Source organism: Acipenser ruthenus, chromosome 14 (assembly GCF_902713425.1).
Source record: "Acipenser ruthenus chromosome 14, fAciRut3.2 maternal haplotype, whole genome shotgun sequence".
In the NCBI taxonomy this organism is placed as follows: domain Eukaryota; kingdom Metazoa; phylum Chordata; class Actinopteri; order Acipenseriformes; family Acipenseridae; genus Acipenser; species Acipenser ruthenus.
In genome coordinates this window covers 2,416,654-2,432,525 of record NC_081202.1, presented here as the reverse complement: position 1 = coordinate 2,432,525, position 15,872 = coordinate 2,416,654, and the positions used below count along the sequence as shown (strand labels likewise).

The 15,872-nt window shown below is 40.8% G+C and overlaps 1 protein-coding gene across 1 annotated transcript; it reads right to left on the bottom strand.

Annotated features, from left to right (window-relative positions):
• Positions 1-1,280: 1,280 nt before the first annotated feature.
• Positions 1,281-13,972, bottom strand: LOC117419720 (ATP-dependent DNA helicase Q1-like). Its single transcript, XM_058986490.1, has 15 exons — positions 13,341-13,972; positions 10,470-10,569; positions 9,823-9,899; positions 9,153-9,232; positions 8,736-8,921; positions 8,410-8,586; positions 7,829-7,935; positions 7,548-7,746; positions 7,078-7,244; positions 6,172-6,258; positions 5,491-5,707; positions 4,384-4,603; positions 3,543-3,669; positions 1,666-1,845; positions 1,281-1,400 (listed from the first exon to the last, which is right to left on the bottom strand). The coding sequence occupies exons 4-14, from the start codon at positions 9,166-9,168 to the stop codon at positions 1,687-1,689; spliced, it is 1,662 nt and encodes a 553-aa protein (XP_058842473.1). The 5' UTR covers positions 9,169-9,232; positions 9,823-9,899; positions 10,470-10,569; positions 13,341-13,972; the 3' UTR covers positions 1,281-1,400; positions 1,666-1,686.
• Between the last annotated feature and the right edge of the window lie 1,900 nt (positions 13,973-15,872).

Genomic DNA, 15,872 nt, shown 5'->3' with positions numbered 1-15,872 from the left:
TGCATTCTGAATTACAGTACACATTCATCTCCAGCTGGCTAATTGAACAGCAAGTAATTTATTTTAATCACATCATGCTAAACAAATAAGTATAAAGTTTTGTTTTAAAGCAGGTAGGCGTTCTCCGGAATAAGCTTTTAATGTTGGCCTAATTAGGACACACCACATACTGTACCTCCTGTACAGGTCATTAGTAATTAAGGCTCATGGGACAATCTAGAATCATACAAACTGCTTTGCAATAGTCTGGCACTTAGCACAGACTAATTTAAATCAACAGAGTACTCATAAGGAATACAAGTAATCTTTACAGACTACAGTAAGTGCCATTTAACAGTGTATACTGTAACAGATACATCCAGATTTATAAAAAAAATTAATTGTGTACTACGGATTTCAGTGAAAAACCAAAATTATGCTTGCGAGTCTTGATTGGTACAGCTTTGTATTTCAGGTATTGTGCAGAATACCGGCAGTATTAACCCATTATATTCCAAAGCCATAGAAAGAAGTACTTAGCAGTTGAGCTAGAAGGCTCAGGAGAGCTTAATAATCATAATTGTTTTATGAATTGCTAAAATGAAACCCTGTTCACTGCTGTACTATTCTGCAAATGCAAACAAAACCAAAATGTAAAAAGAAAGTTTCAAATAAACAAAATAAAACTACAGAAGAGCAAAAACACAGAGATCCAAGCCTGAAAATGTTGACTAATCTATTTGGTAACCTTTCTGTCACTTCCTAATGGAGCATTTCCTCTGCATACTGACCCGTCTCCACAGACTCCTAACAGTCCTGATTAACGAAGGCCCACAGTTGAGTCTCATATTTCTGAGGGGGCTTTATCCCCGTAATCAGAGTCTCGCAGGTTTTCCCTGGAAATGCAATTGATCCTTTGCAGCTGTTTGGAGTAATAGCTGCGCAGGTGACGCAGTTCTTCAACCGCAGCTGCAGAAATAATTGACATTTCAGATGGAGCACTCGCCAGATTTGCTTTGTGTTGGCACTTGTGTTCCCCTGTAGGAGCTTGAGCGGTGTCCTGCCTGTTCTTTCTCTTCTTCTCTTTGGGTGTGTCTGCCTTCTGCTTCGCTCTAACTGGTGAAGCTCCAGCTGGGCATGCTGAGGGACTGTCCGCGTGGCTTTCTTTCTCTTTGTTATCTATTTGCACGTCAACCTCTATGGCAGCATGTCCCTGTATCAACTTTCCCTCTGCATTAACACGGCGAGTTCCTCTTCTGAAGCCCGGGTTTCTAAGGGGCTTGGGTTACTTGTCCAGCTTGGTCACGCTGCAGGTTTCTTGTTTTCTTTGTTGATTTTTTTCTCTTTTGTACAGAGGGGTTGTCCCTAATAGCCAATGTAGGAGAGCTCTCTGCCTCAGATATCGGTGGCAATACATCATCCTGCTGGAAGATTCAGAAACAGAATTAATACTTTAAAAAGGAATAGAACAAAAATCATGCACCGTCATGCGTAACCCACCATGCGCTCTCTAGCGAACACGTTAGTACCCATGTTACAGATTACCTGCCGTTAGTATGACACAGCATGAATCGTAACATGCACTGGAAACATGCTCCATTTTATTTATTTTTATATTGAGGCTTCACTTGAGGTGATGAAAAGAAAGGGTTTGTTATAAATTGGAAATTACGTAATTGACTGTACTTTTCTTGTTCTCCTGGTCAATCACTTCCTTGATTTTCTTGGATTTCCGGCATCGGCAGGAAGTGATCTTTTCCGCTGCCCCCCATCCTTCTTTATTCCTGCACTATTTATACCTCCTCCTCCTCCTCCTTGTGCGCTTGTATGGGCAGACTGTGTCTTGGAATCCATAGAGGACTTTACCTGTGGATTATCAATGCAATCCAGGACCATGAGACCGTATATAAAAACTGAGAAACAGGGATTAAAGCTTATAGTTATATCCAGTGGTAATGCCAGCATTGACAAAGCGGTATGCTTAGAATAAAAAAAGCTTGGAATAACAATAAGCTTGCCTATTCCTGGTCTTGTTACTGTAACAGGAGGGCACAGTGTATTAAAAGTACAATGCTAAAAGCCAGGTCGGGGTTAAATTAAATGTATTTTTTTTTAACAAACAGACAGACGGACAGCACGGCACTGCTGGGCATTTAAAAAAAAAAAATTTTGGTGCAATACCGCTAGTCTGCACCCAAGCACACGAGAGGTATGCACGACGCGACTGACAATGCTGTAGAAAAATTTAATCGTACAGTACAGTAGTTGTCAGTACCACACCGTAGGCTATGTACTCAAATATAAATTTACATATATATGGCCAAAAGTTTTGCATCACCTAGAATATTAGGATGGAGACAATTACACAAAAAAAAAACACAACACCCACCAAACACTATTCACAATTTCTATCTGACATCATGCAATCAAAGAAACGACAAAATGATATTGCAAAAGTCTACCGGAAACAATTGTAGTACAGTATTTCATGTTAGCTTTCTAAATGTCATTTTCTTAATTTTTGGAAAACTATAGTGATATGCAATTCAATATGTTAACATAACATTATTCAGTAGGTTTCATTTTACTTTATAAAGCAAAAACAGTAATTCTATAGGGTGAGATACAAAACCTTTGGCCATAGCTGTAATACCTCCCCATATAATCTACTAAATAAAAAGTGGTTTGTTTATCAAAAGTTGTTTTTGTCATTTATGTTCAGGTGTATGAAATCAGCAATCAACTTAGCAAAGAAACATACAATATGTTGCTGACAGCAAGCAGCCTACTACTGAAGTGTTCGAAAATATATCCTTTTACAGACAGTTTTAGTAAAAATAGTAGAGAACTACAGAAATGATTAAAAAAATAAATAAAAAAAATAGTATCAAACTGGCTACAGGAAGGATGCTTATCAGGGGCGATATATAAAATACTGACCTGCCTGTCCTTGTATGAAATATGGGAGGGATCAAACACTTCAGGGTGCTTGGACACCTCCGTAGACAAATTTCATTCATGATTTTTTCTGTCAAGCACATGTCATAACTTGGCAGCGATTGGTTAATCCACTGATGGTACCGCGCAGCAGCCAGAAAAAAAAAAAAAAAAAAAAAATCGCTCTGGATTTGATTTGATTTGAATTGAATTGAATTGAATTGAATTGAATTGAGCGTCACCGCGGGACGACACCATATGAAAGCAATGGCAGCGATACAGGCAGCGAAATGCCTCGCATGCCGGGCCGTGCCTGTTTCACGCTTAAGTGAGGACTGAAATAAGCAAAAGCACTCGGGACAATTTATCCTCACTGCAGCTACAAAACAAGATAACAAATGACTTTTAGCAGAATGTGTTTGGTTTTTCTTAACACAGCGATGGTAATACATATTGGGAAAGATTTACTGGAATTATTAAGTTAGCTCTGTCTTTTCTTTTTTGGTGACAATGTGATGTGACCGAAACAACATGAATAACTCCTGAAGTTCTAACAGGACAAGTACAGCATAGCAGCTTTAGAGAGTGACGAGAGTTCAGTCTGGAGCGGGATCACAAAGACTTACTGGATCAACGTTTGTGAACTTCTTCATTTGCATCATGATCTTGTGCTTCTCGTTCTTCAGCAGATCAGCCTTCGGGCCCAATTTGATGTAGGAAATTGTAGCATATGGAGTAAAGCTAAAATCCTCTCTGGAGAAGTTGGAAGAAAAAAAAAAAAATTATATATATTATATACAGTGCCGTGAAAAAGTATTTGCCCTGTCTGATTTTCTGCACTTTTGCACATTTTTCACATTGTATTTGGTCAGATTTTTTTGTGGGTTGTAGTAGTATATAGAGGGAGTCTGAGAAAAAATGACACCAAAGTTTGGTGCTTCTTTCATTTGTCTGGTGTGCAAGGTAATCAAACATGCAATCTTCAGGTGTTAACTCAACCCAATTAAAGGGATAATTAGGGTCAACTGTTTGAGTACTTTGGTTAACAACCAGGCCTGATTTGGGCCAGATAAGTTTATTTTTATCATCTAAGAAATATCGCCAAATTGAGAAGTATTCTTTCCCACTCAGATACTGAGAGATTGTTGCATGCTTTTGTATCTTCTAGAATTGATTATTGTAATGCCCTATTCTCTGGTACATATAGCCATGTTATATCTCGACTGCAACTTATACAAAATGCTGCAGCTAGAATTTTAACTGGGACTAAGAGACTAAGAAACCCAGCAGGTATTTAATTGAAGGCAGTTGGTGAAACCTGAATGAAACTTTGAAATGATATCGCTCCTTTGTGCTCAATGCCTAGGCGTTTTGTCAATCACCAAAGACATTTTGTTAAATGGCGATGTGACATATCTACTGTGTGATATCAAGGAGGTACGAGTTGCGCCGTGTCAAAGTGTGCACCTGAGATACTGCTGCACCAGCAGGTGAGCGATGACCATCTCCATCTCCAGTCTGGGGAGGCTGGACGGAGGCACGCCCACGACCCTGTGCTTGGCAGCTCCCTTCCCCATCCAGGAATCGATGGTCTTCAGCGGAGTGAGCTTCTCATCCATCTGCTGAGCCTGCTGTAGGATCTGAAGCAGGTCCCTGCAGTGGTCTGCCACGTCCACTGACTCCGAGGCTGGAAGGAAGAAAGACCCACTCAAATAAAAAGTGTGCCATCTTTTAATTCTACTTTTTTTATTCTTAAAAAAAAAAAAAAAAAAAACCTCTCTCTTACCCTTATAAAAGTTCCCCACGGTGAAAGCAGAGCGAAGTGTGGTATGGTATAGCATAGGTAAGCACTGTAAAGGCCAGCAAGGTCTGGTAAAGCATATTAATAAACATGGAAAACATGGCTATGGTTAATGCGTAGTGTAACCATGGGAAAACTGACAGTGAAAAAATACAGGGGGGGTAAACTTTTATAGAGGTAATTCCCAGAAACCAATGAATACGTTCCTTCATGCAGAAAAAATAAATCGAATCAAAAACACATTTACCATATTGTTTGCGTCTTTCTTAATGGTAAATGTTAGACCTACAAAGTGACAGTAATACATACAGTATTAGGGAAGATGCACTGTCGTTGTTATACTTTTAAAGTATTTAAAATATCTTAACTTTTGCCTTGCCTGTTGTAGCACCATTCACACCTCTGCAAGGCTAATGTCTAGTAATGTTCAAACTCAGCACAGAAACATTGACAGCCTTTACACTTCACCACATCCTGTCATGCAAGTATATAAATCAAAATGCATTTTAACACTGATATTAGTTACAGGATCTGGACTTATCGAAGACACTAAAAAAAAGACTTCTAGTTGAAACGCATGTCATTTCATTTAAGCTTCTTTCTGTGTTTAATTTAGCACTAGTTATGGATGAAGTAGGAAAGAGGAGCCCCTATGCAGACACACTCACTATGCTATTGTCTAATGGTAAAATGGAAAAGACACTGGCAGTCTTGCAAACACACAGGAGGACATTTGAATGAAGCAGTGCAGGTCACGCATTGCAGACACTCACATGGATTATGACGGCATTGATCACACATCTTGTTGCAATGCTTTGTATCCCACACTTCATCAAAATGCTTTGCGATCAGCACGCGGCGACACCTGGGAGCAAGATACCAAATTAATATTGCTTCATTGCATGGTTGAAATGTTTTATTATATACTGTAAATAGATATATTGGAGCTGGGCCATGTATTCCATCGCTGCTTGAAATGTATTCCGTGGCTTCTGATTTTCGGTTTTAACCGATAAAAAGTGATAAAACACCCTCGATACAAAAAATGAAATCGGTGTATTGCCAATAAACACTGGAAACGGTTACTCAATTCACACTGACCATTAAAAAAAAGAACCTACTACAAAAAAACTAAAACAAAACTACTGGGCAATGCCCCTCCTTCCTGACTCGTTTCTATCATTGATTTGTTCTGAATACTTTAAACCCACCCAACTACTGAGTGGCAGCAAATTCTACATTTCTATTGGAGACTCTGCTTGAGAGACACAAAAACCCCAGAAGAATGTACCCGTGACTAAGGATTTCGTTGTGAAAGACAGCAAAGGAAAGAAGGTACAACTAAGTGTGCATTGCAGTCAATTGCCAGGGCACTTCCATCAATAAACAGTACCTTTATTAAAATACAATAAATCCACAATATTGTTTTTTTTATTATTATTATGGCCAAGTACTATACCTGACTGATCTTTGTATCTCTTATTGATTAATTTCACAATGTCTTCAGTGAAATCTTCAGTGCTTGACGGTTTCAGACGTACCTTTAAATAAGCAAAGGCAATATTCAGCAATAAGAAGCAGCGGACCAAAAAGCCAGAACACATCCGCTGCCTGGGCACTATCTATCTGCTTGGATTTGGCATTGCCCTGGTGTGGGGAATGTTTTCCTGGTGTTCTCCTCCAATGCCTCATTTTACATTGGCGCTGTTCAGATCAAGTCCATCCAACAATGCTGCAGCTGTACCCTGATGGCGATGGCTACTTTCAAGAGAATGCACCCATCCACCATGCCAGAAACAGGCGCCAACGGTTTGAGGACCATGAAACAGACCAGGGGCGGCCAAACTTCCTGACCCTGAGAGCCGCACAGCAACATTTCCATACATTTACATACAGTCAAGAGCTGCAAGACACGTACTGTAAAGCATTTCACCGGGAGTCGCACTTGAACTGCAAAAGAACCGCACGTGAGCCGCGTTTCACCACCTCTGACGTAGACTTTAGCCACCTTCCATGACCATGATCTCAGTCCAATTGAGCATGTTTGGTATTTAAATAAATAGTCTCACAAACTTATTGGTCCTAATATATACAGTATATGGACATTGGTGTTTTCATTGGAATTAATACACATTAGGTTATTAATACCAAGAACGAATGCAAGTGGAGGCAGCTAGGTTGCAGCACCAAAACCCTACCATGTATAATTTCTAAATGAAAAACTCCCCATCAGTGCTGATTGCTGAAATCTTGCTTCATATTCATTGATCTCTGATACATTCAAGTAAAAAGCATCCAACTTGTGGAGCTGGATCTGAGGAGGATTTATTCACAGTATGTATTTATTAATTTGAACACACCTCATAATAAAGGTTAGGCCTATTGAACGAAGCAGACAGCGTAATGGTATCTTTGAGGCACAGGATTTCCTCGCAGTCCTTGAGCACGCTGTTGGTGGCAGTCGCAGTCAGTCCGATCAAAGGAACGCTTGGGAACTGTCGTTTCAGGGTACCAAGGACCTTGTAGTCTGGATATTGAAACAGAAGGAGGTTTACAAACCACATGGGAAGAGCAAACACATCAGAATAAATCATTTCCAGCTGAAGAACATCTGTATTGAGGCGTCACAATAAATATCCCGAGACATTTCGACAGCAACGTCTTGTGCAAACACATCAACATACGCACTAGAACAACAACCCGAGCCCCGACTGCTTTGTTACGGATGGCTATGGAAGAGAAAAGCTTTTATTAGACTAACATGGTTCCTTTAAGGAATACCAGCCTCTTAATCCTCATGGAGTACCCTAACCCTAACCATCATGGATACCTGGTCTGAAGTCATGTCCCCACTGGCTGCAACAGTGCACCTCATCCACTGCAATCCGTGTCAGCCGGCCAGCATTGTAAGCTTTTTCCAGGTTGGACATGAAGATTTTGCTTTTAGCAATTTTCTCCGGGGTGACGTATAGCAGTTTCATATTAGACGTCTTGTCAAGCATCGCATTCTGAACTGATTTAACATGTTCCTGGGAAAGAAAAAAACACATTTCTGCTTTGTTCCAGCCTCAGTCCTAATCTTCACAGAAATATAAATGGATACAAGATTACCTTTGAGCTAGATGTATTAATCGTGGCTGCTGAAATCCCTAACTTCTCCAAACTCATAAGCTGGTCCTCTATCAAGGAAACCAGTGGAGCAATTACCAAGGTAAACCCTGCAATAAAAAGAATGTTTCATTAATTTACACAGTTCCACCAAGAGCATGTGTTTAAATAAACACATGTACCTGCTTAATGATCAGTGGCACTTCTTACATCCCCATTTCCAGAGATTAACTAAAATGTGGAAACTGTATTTGGAAACTGAGAATACAAATCTACCTTGGCATCCTGTCTACTTTATACAATCATACAAGTCCCTTCTAATCCACAGTGAACCGATTCATCCTGCCACCACATCACAGTTTACTACCTGTGCAGCCAACCTGGGCCTCAGACACTAGGGCTCTGTGTGGCAGGTGGGGTCTTAATACATGCTGGACAGGAAGTTCATTTATAGTGTGGCATCAGGATAAACCAGCTTGGTCTCAGTCAGAATGAAAACGAAAAATGTACAGCAGAACGACAAGGGTGAATATTAAACAGAAGCTGCAGTGGACGTTGCGAGGAAGGGCGTGCACAGATAGTACCCTCGGAGCAGCCCGCTGGCAGCTGGTAGCACAGACTCTTCCCTCCTCCGGTGGGCATGATCAGGAACACGTCCCTCCCAGACATGGCGATGTTGATGGTCTCGAGCTGCAGGGGCCGGAATGCGGAGAGTTTGAACATTCCGAGAGCTTTCTGAACCTTCTTGGACCAAGGGAAATCTGGGAAAATAAGCAGTCAAGCAAATACTGTAAAACACTAAATAACTGCGGCAACTTCATTTTGCAGATGTCTCACGTGTACGCATGCAAACTATACATATACTGCATATAAATGATGCCAAGTTTAACAACAATCAACATATAAAAACCTTGCTTAGTGAAGCTTTGCAAGTCCAACTTTTTGCTTGGCCCTGCATCCTTGGTGCACTGTTTCAGCTTCTTCTGCAACCGGTCCTTGCTGGCATTCAGATCCCTCTGATGTTCCTGAAGATCACTAATCTGTAGCTCCACTGCCTTCAGTTCATTCTCAATGGAGTCCAACTCCTGCAATATCTCTGCAAGAAACAGAACATTTTCACAAACCCAGCAAACACAATCTTGTAACTCCCATCACTTTGAAACTCCACCCCCTAGCCCAACCCACCCCCCAAACACATGCGCACACAAACCTAATGCAATAAATCCTGCATATCTAAAGAAAGTCTACACATTCTTTTCAGTCACTGTTCCTTTTTCAACTCTAAAAAGATTTTTTTTAAAAAAGAAAGATTTTAAAAGTTACCTACCAGCAGTATCGGCCATTTCAAACACCAGTCTGAACAATGAACATTCAGGTCCTCAAATAATTTGCTATTTTTCAAAACACCTGTAAAAACATTTTAAAGAGCACTTGGTTCTTCGTTCATTTTTTGAACTGCATATAAATATATTACAGGACGTTTAATACAGTGACAAGCAAATGACCTTTTAAGGTAATGTGCCCTCTCCCCTACTGCTCCAGCCCAGTGCAGAGAAGGAGGCTGTTAAGTACAGTGCTCATATACTGTATTGCTGCTGCATACATTCTCTAAGACTGTCACTATAAAGGAGAGCTCCAGGTCTACAGGATTGCTGCAGTAGTGAAACCCCAGTTGACAGCTTGGAAGAAGACCCATCCAACTGAAGAACTGAACAGAGTATCATATCAATGTACAGTATAACCTCAATTCCAAACCCACTCTAACAAACTGACTGCTCAATCAAGCACACCACTAGAAAGCAGGGACATTCAAAATCAGATCTTCACTACACTCATCAAATGTGATCCATGGGCCCCTCCCCACTCTATTACTTGACTCCAATGACTGTAATGACAATGTGTGCTTGTTTACTGACTTGCAGGTTGCAACACAACTTAACAAAAAAGTTTAAATACATAAGCATGTTTACACTTTTGAAGTTCATTGGCTACAACACCTTCATACGCAGGGTGTGTGTTTGTCCTCAAACTGTTCATAACAAACCAGTCAGTCAGCAGGTCTCCTGGATCAATCCTAGTACAGGAGTGGAAAGGTCAATATAAAGTATTAATGTCAACAATTAAGATTATCTGCTTCCCGCCTCCATGATAAATAGGTGATTTCCAACTAGCATAACCGTTAGTCAAATACAACACAATACATTAGTGGGGGAGAAGGGGGGGGTGCGATCACACTTGACAGTTCGGGTATTTCCACAGCAACAGCCTGGCATGCTTGTTGTATTTTGCGCATTCAGAATAGTAACACAGGCTAAAGACTGCGGAAAGCACCTAATGAATTAAGAGTTGGCGAGGCGAACTTTCACTTTCAAGTTTAGATAGAGAAGATGTGATACCTTTTTTTTGAACTAAACAATAACTCATAACAAGCTTTCAAGACCTGAAAGGTCTCCTCTTCAGATGAATGTAGAGAAGAGAGAAAAGCTTGGGATTAATTATTTTTCAGTTCAGTAGTTCATGACAAACCCCACAACGCAATGTTTTACATAAACAAACCTTACTGATGAGGTATGCGAAGCAATTACTTTATTGATGAGGTTTGCCCAGCAACGAACATGAACAGACAATTTGGCATAACACCTACTTGGATCGAAGATCCTCTACCTGGCTGTAGGACACGGCAGGAGACCCCCAAAAATTATCCAAGCAGATCTCAATGCCGTGAGTAGAAATGGAGATGGTGACTGCAGGAATAAAATAGTGAGAATTATGATTGAATCCAGCTCAGATTGGGATCTGCTGCCTCGCCATTAGACGAGGCAGAACCCCCCTCCACCCAAAAAAAAAAAAGAAAAAGGTGAATTTAAAGTGATTGTCAATTAAACATTTTGCATGCATGAGGGGAAATTATTCAGGGTAAATAAACCTCTGGGAATCCATGGCTAAGTGAATTGCCTTTCCTCCATGCAGACAATCTGGGAACTAAAGAGAGGGTTGTGAACAGCGGTGCTGAGAGAAAACCGGGAGGAAAGCATGGGAGAGAGAGAGTGAGAGGAGAAAGATTGAAGGGCTGGAAAGACTGAAGGACCGAGTAAGGCTGTTGAACAGAGGAAGGAAAAGCCGGTGGGGGGGCTACGGGGGCCTGTTGGACACCTGCAGTGGACAGAAAAGAAAGAAGGACGAAACAAAGTGGGGGCCTGTTGGACACCCACAGAGGACAGATGAGAGGGAAGGAGCGTGGTCGGAGCCTGTTGGACACCCACGGAGGACAGATGAGAGGGAAGGAGCATGGTCGGAGCCTGTTGGACACCCACGGAGGACAGATGAGAGGGAAGGTGCGTGGTCAAGCCTGTTGAACACTCATAAAAAGACAGAAGCCGTCTGAACACCTGCCGACAAACTTAAAATTTTGAACGCCTGATGAACCCAATAGGGAGGGTAGGACACCTGGTTGAACAGGGGCCAAAAATATGTTTCCTACCAGGATTCACAGGAGTTGATACAACCACAGGGGCCGTGGGATGCCTGTGGCTAAAGCAGGTAATTGAGCTGATGCGGGGTTGCTGAAATGCGTCTTGACTGATTGAAGTGGAGGCAGCGGGAGTTAGAGCAGCAGGGTTACGTATCCAAAAATGTCTGCGCCCGCGGTGGCCAAGAAGCAGTGGAAGCTGTATGGCAGGAAGGTCCTGGGAGCAGCGTAAAGGAATATCGACTAGAAAAACTGTCCTCAAGGCATCAGATGATTCTAGGACATTTGCCAAGCACTTCCAGCTTTCATTTCCAGAGCTCGGCACCTCTCCGACATCAACCCACCCTGACCCTAACCCAACCCTAAAACCTAACCACTAAGAATCATCTGATGCCCTGAAGACAGTTTCTAGTGGATATTCCTTCGTGCTGCATCCTGGGAGGCGGCGATCAGAAATGACGTCATAGCGGGAGTGACCGGGACTTGATTGCAGAGGTGAGGTAAATATTGAATAGGCTACTTGCATGTCACACTTCTGCATTTAGCTATACCGGTAAAGCAGCTGTCGTGGAAATTCTAATAAAAGGAAGAGAGACTGCGAGTTCCAAACACACAGGCCTTTATTTCTTAAGTTTGCAAACTGAAAACACTCAACACACAGGGTGCTAGATAATCATCGAGCAGTGTTCCAACATACAGAGTTAGATCAGTTTCTTATATACCTTAAAACCGTCAGCAAGGCAGAGGGTTAGCCAATGATGATTCAGATATTAGCATATAAGAAAAAAACAACTTATAACTATGTATACGTGGCATATAGCTAAGCAAGCAGATAACAGGATGGGTGGTTTGGGTGTACGTGCAAAAAGACACGTCTGGCTCATCCTGTTATCTTCACAGCCGCAGCTGCAGTGTAGGCATCTTGCGGTTCCTTGTTCTGACTTTATCTTAAGCAAAGCATACAAGGTTATGTGAGCAAGGTTATAGGAGTGCAAAATGCCAGTACATTATGTCGAGCCAATCCTATTTTCTGTAACATTTCTATTACACAGCTTCCGGTCACTGCAAATTCCATGTTTGCTGCTGCTACCGCTCAAGCTTTCAATCTTACTTTCACCAGCGATTTCAAATTTATCATCAGATATTACAATGGATATCTTTTATACGAGATGTCTTCAAGACCTTCCGGACGTTAACAACAAACGACTTGCACAGCATTGCAAAAGCCTCATACAAAGCTCCATCATGCAAGAGTGAAAAGGGGTTCAAGCAGTATCTCCAGCTACCTCTGTGCCTATGAAGGGAAGTTGTTACATTTTTGTCGATGTATTTATTTTTTCTTTTTAAATCAATATCGCTCGCCTTAATTTTAAATTGTTTCAGTTAGCATGTGTTACTGTCGTTATTTTTATGTGGTGCATAATGCGTTTATAACCAAGTTGACAATCTAAAGGTTATTTAACACTCCCACAGGCGATCAGACCCTGAAAATTGACATTTTTTAAAAAAAAACGTTTAACATTTTCTTTTCTTTTTTATTAGCATTCCAGCTTACTTAATAATGCTTATGTTTAACTTGTATGTGTGCTGTGTTTTTTAATATGCAAAGTCTGCTGTAATTATATAGGAGTGTGTATATAAAAAATATTATTATAAAATTACTCTCCAAACTCGAATTCCTTTTTCTGTTAGTGTCAAAGACAAGGTGACAGTAGAAATCTAGATAAGGGCTCACTGTTTCAAATCCTTGAAGAATGAAAAGCCGCACAGTTTAATAGTAGGGTTAAAAAGTTCAGAGTTCCAGTTCTTGTATCTGTTTTGTATATAAAGAATAACAATGAACACAAAATTGTACAGTTTCACGACATTATCATTAAAAAAGAAATGTACTGTTAACATTTGTAAATATTTGCATGCTGCGAATTAAATAGCTTACGCCCGGTACACAAATGTGTGCTATAAACATACTTGATCAAGACCGTGCACTACATTATATAACCGTATAAACTCTGAATTAATTGCTTACATTAAATGAATAATACTAACCGTGTGTACAACCGGATGAACACGTCACAGCCTGCAAACCCTTGGAGACCAACACAGACAAGGATACTGATTCCAGTGAAACAGAACTGGAACAGCGAATGATGCAGCCTCCTGGTGTTGGCTCAGTTAGGTATTTCTAAACAAAATGCCGACTGCAAACTTCCGTGTGTTTAGTGACTGTGAATTTATCTCTCGAATATTTGTAAGCCACATTTCATCGTCTCTTCATGCACCAGAAAAGCATGAAAACGTGCAGATAAGTTGTACCATGCTGAAGCTCAGAATAGTGATCACAACCATTTCCTTCTCATCGCTGATAATTAAAGGTTTTCACAGTTGTGCCTTAAGTACCACTTTTCTCTGAGCTAGTAAAAAGGTAAGTAAGTGATACATATTTGTAAATTGTTCAGCACAAGAACAAACAAAATGTAAACAGGATTTCGAATACGCCGCTCTGTGGCCGGAAGCGGAGATACCGGTACAGGTGAAACGTGACGTCATTGATCATCCTTTCGAACTAAATTGTAATCTCAGTTTAGTCCAATGAAAGGTATCCCATCTCCTCTTTCAGTGTCATCCCTGGACTGATGCGCCCACCACTCCTATCAACGGCTTACAAGTTTAAAACGGTGACATACAGCAGATATGTAATTCCACAAAGTCGTGTATTAATTTGATTTGCAGAGTGCAAAGTCCAGAACGTGTATTTGCTAACCCGTTTTACTGTGTCTAGCGTCTCATTTACTCGTAAATCACACGAAGTTGTTTAAATAATGAATACATTGTGCACCCGCTATTAAAAGATTGCATCAAATAAGCTAAATCAAACCCATTCAATGTGATTATAACTGCACCACTCATTAAAACGGATTGTATTAATTTCACTGTATTCTTATTTTTTAAGTATGCAGTCCTAGTTGAGGCGAGATTTCCTAAACTAAAAAAAGTCACAGCAGCCGCGCCTTATCCGACTACAATACAGTAATAATAATTTAAAAAAGCAAAGCACGCACTTCTGATTGCACTGGTGACAAAGCAAGCCCCTTTCGGCAATACAGTTCGAAACGTAGAAGACTGCCGGCGAGTAGCAATCCAAGTGCTGCTTAAAATGTGTGCTCCTTATTCGAAACATCTACCTGAGCGGCGAAGAAAACTCGCCACAGCTAATACAGTACTCCTCCGCCTTCCCTTCTTTTCCTGGGTCGCTGTTTCAATTTCCAATAAATACAGTTCATTTTTTACCTCAGAATCAAATAATTTGGATTGTTATGATGCCATTGTATTATTTATTTTCTTTTATAATAGAGATAGATATGGTAATTTAATGCACATTATCTGTCATGTGTATGACTTCTCAGGATTTCTGGCTCTTCAGCACATTTGATTGACATTTGCAATATGTTTTTCATGTGTATGACTTCTAAGTTTCCCAGTCCGTTCAGTCTTGACTTTAATCTACTTCCGTTTACATTTCAATCACTGTTATATGCACATATGAGTTATGGACGAACCCTTCACCAGTATGATATAAGAATTGGTTGATGGCCTGCAAGTAACTTTGGAACTGCAGGGTTTTAACACAAGGTCTGTCAGGTTATTGGCTATATGCATCTGCATAGACGAGGTAGTGCCCTGTTGCTGGAATGAAACTCTTTTTCTAGGCACATATTTCAGTTCAGCATATGGCCTAATAGTGTATAGTGGCTTTAACTTTAAATCCAGGAGCTTTGGCAGATGGTTCAGCACTGCCCATGAGCGCTCAGCTATCACAGCTTCCATGAAGGTAATGTGTGTGATATGGTAGACTCAGACGTTTCACAAGGAAAACACAAGGAGGCTGCGCCACGTCGCATGCAATGAGATGGAGATGTAGTTAAGAGGGTTAGCGCCAGCACCAATTCCATGACAAACGCATTTGATTTGAATGCTGACTTGATAGCGCTCACCACCATTGCAACTGGCATTGCTGCACCCGCAGAGGTTGCCACCAAGCTTGCTACTGCGAATGATGCAGGAATCAAAGCAATGAAACAGTTTGTGGAAGACAGATGAAACTCAAATACCACTGGATTATTGAACCATTGCACAAGCTCCACAAAGAAGAGAGATTGGTCTGAAGGAGGTTTTCACACATGAGCTTTTCCATATTCTCTAGCACACTCTGAACAAAACTGCAAAGAGTAAGCTATTACCTGAATTAGAAAAAGAAACAGTCAGTTATATCAACTGCCTGCATCCAACATGCCCACAGCTTGGATAGTGGATGGCATGGCTGTTATACAAATTGTCAGGCAAGGAGGTGCAACTAGCTTTGGAGATCTTGCTGAGTTGGTCTTCAGAAAAGTATGCTTGCCTCTACAGAGTTATGAGCTGCAAAAGAGTAGATATTGTCTTTGATCGATGTGATGTAAAAGATTCAATTAAAGCTTTTGAGCGTGCATGAAGACAATCCTCACAAAGCAATGTAGTCAGAATCCATGGTCCCAAAACACCCATCCCAACGCAGTGGAGGAAGTTAATTGGAATTCCCAA

Bases quoted from the DNA above. Each gene is read 5' to 3' on its own strand.
- LOC117419720 (XM_058986490.1), bottom strand. The intron at 3,670-4,383 runs GTGCACACTTTG...CAACTTCTCCAG, and splicing joins CTGGTGCAGCAGTATCTCAG to AGAGGATTTTAGCTTTACTC. The intron at 1,846-3,542 runs GTAAGTCTTTGT...GATAATCCACAG, and splicing joins AGTTCACAAACGTTGATCCA to GTAAAGTCCTCTATGGATTC.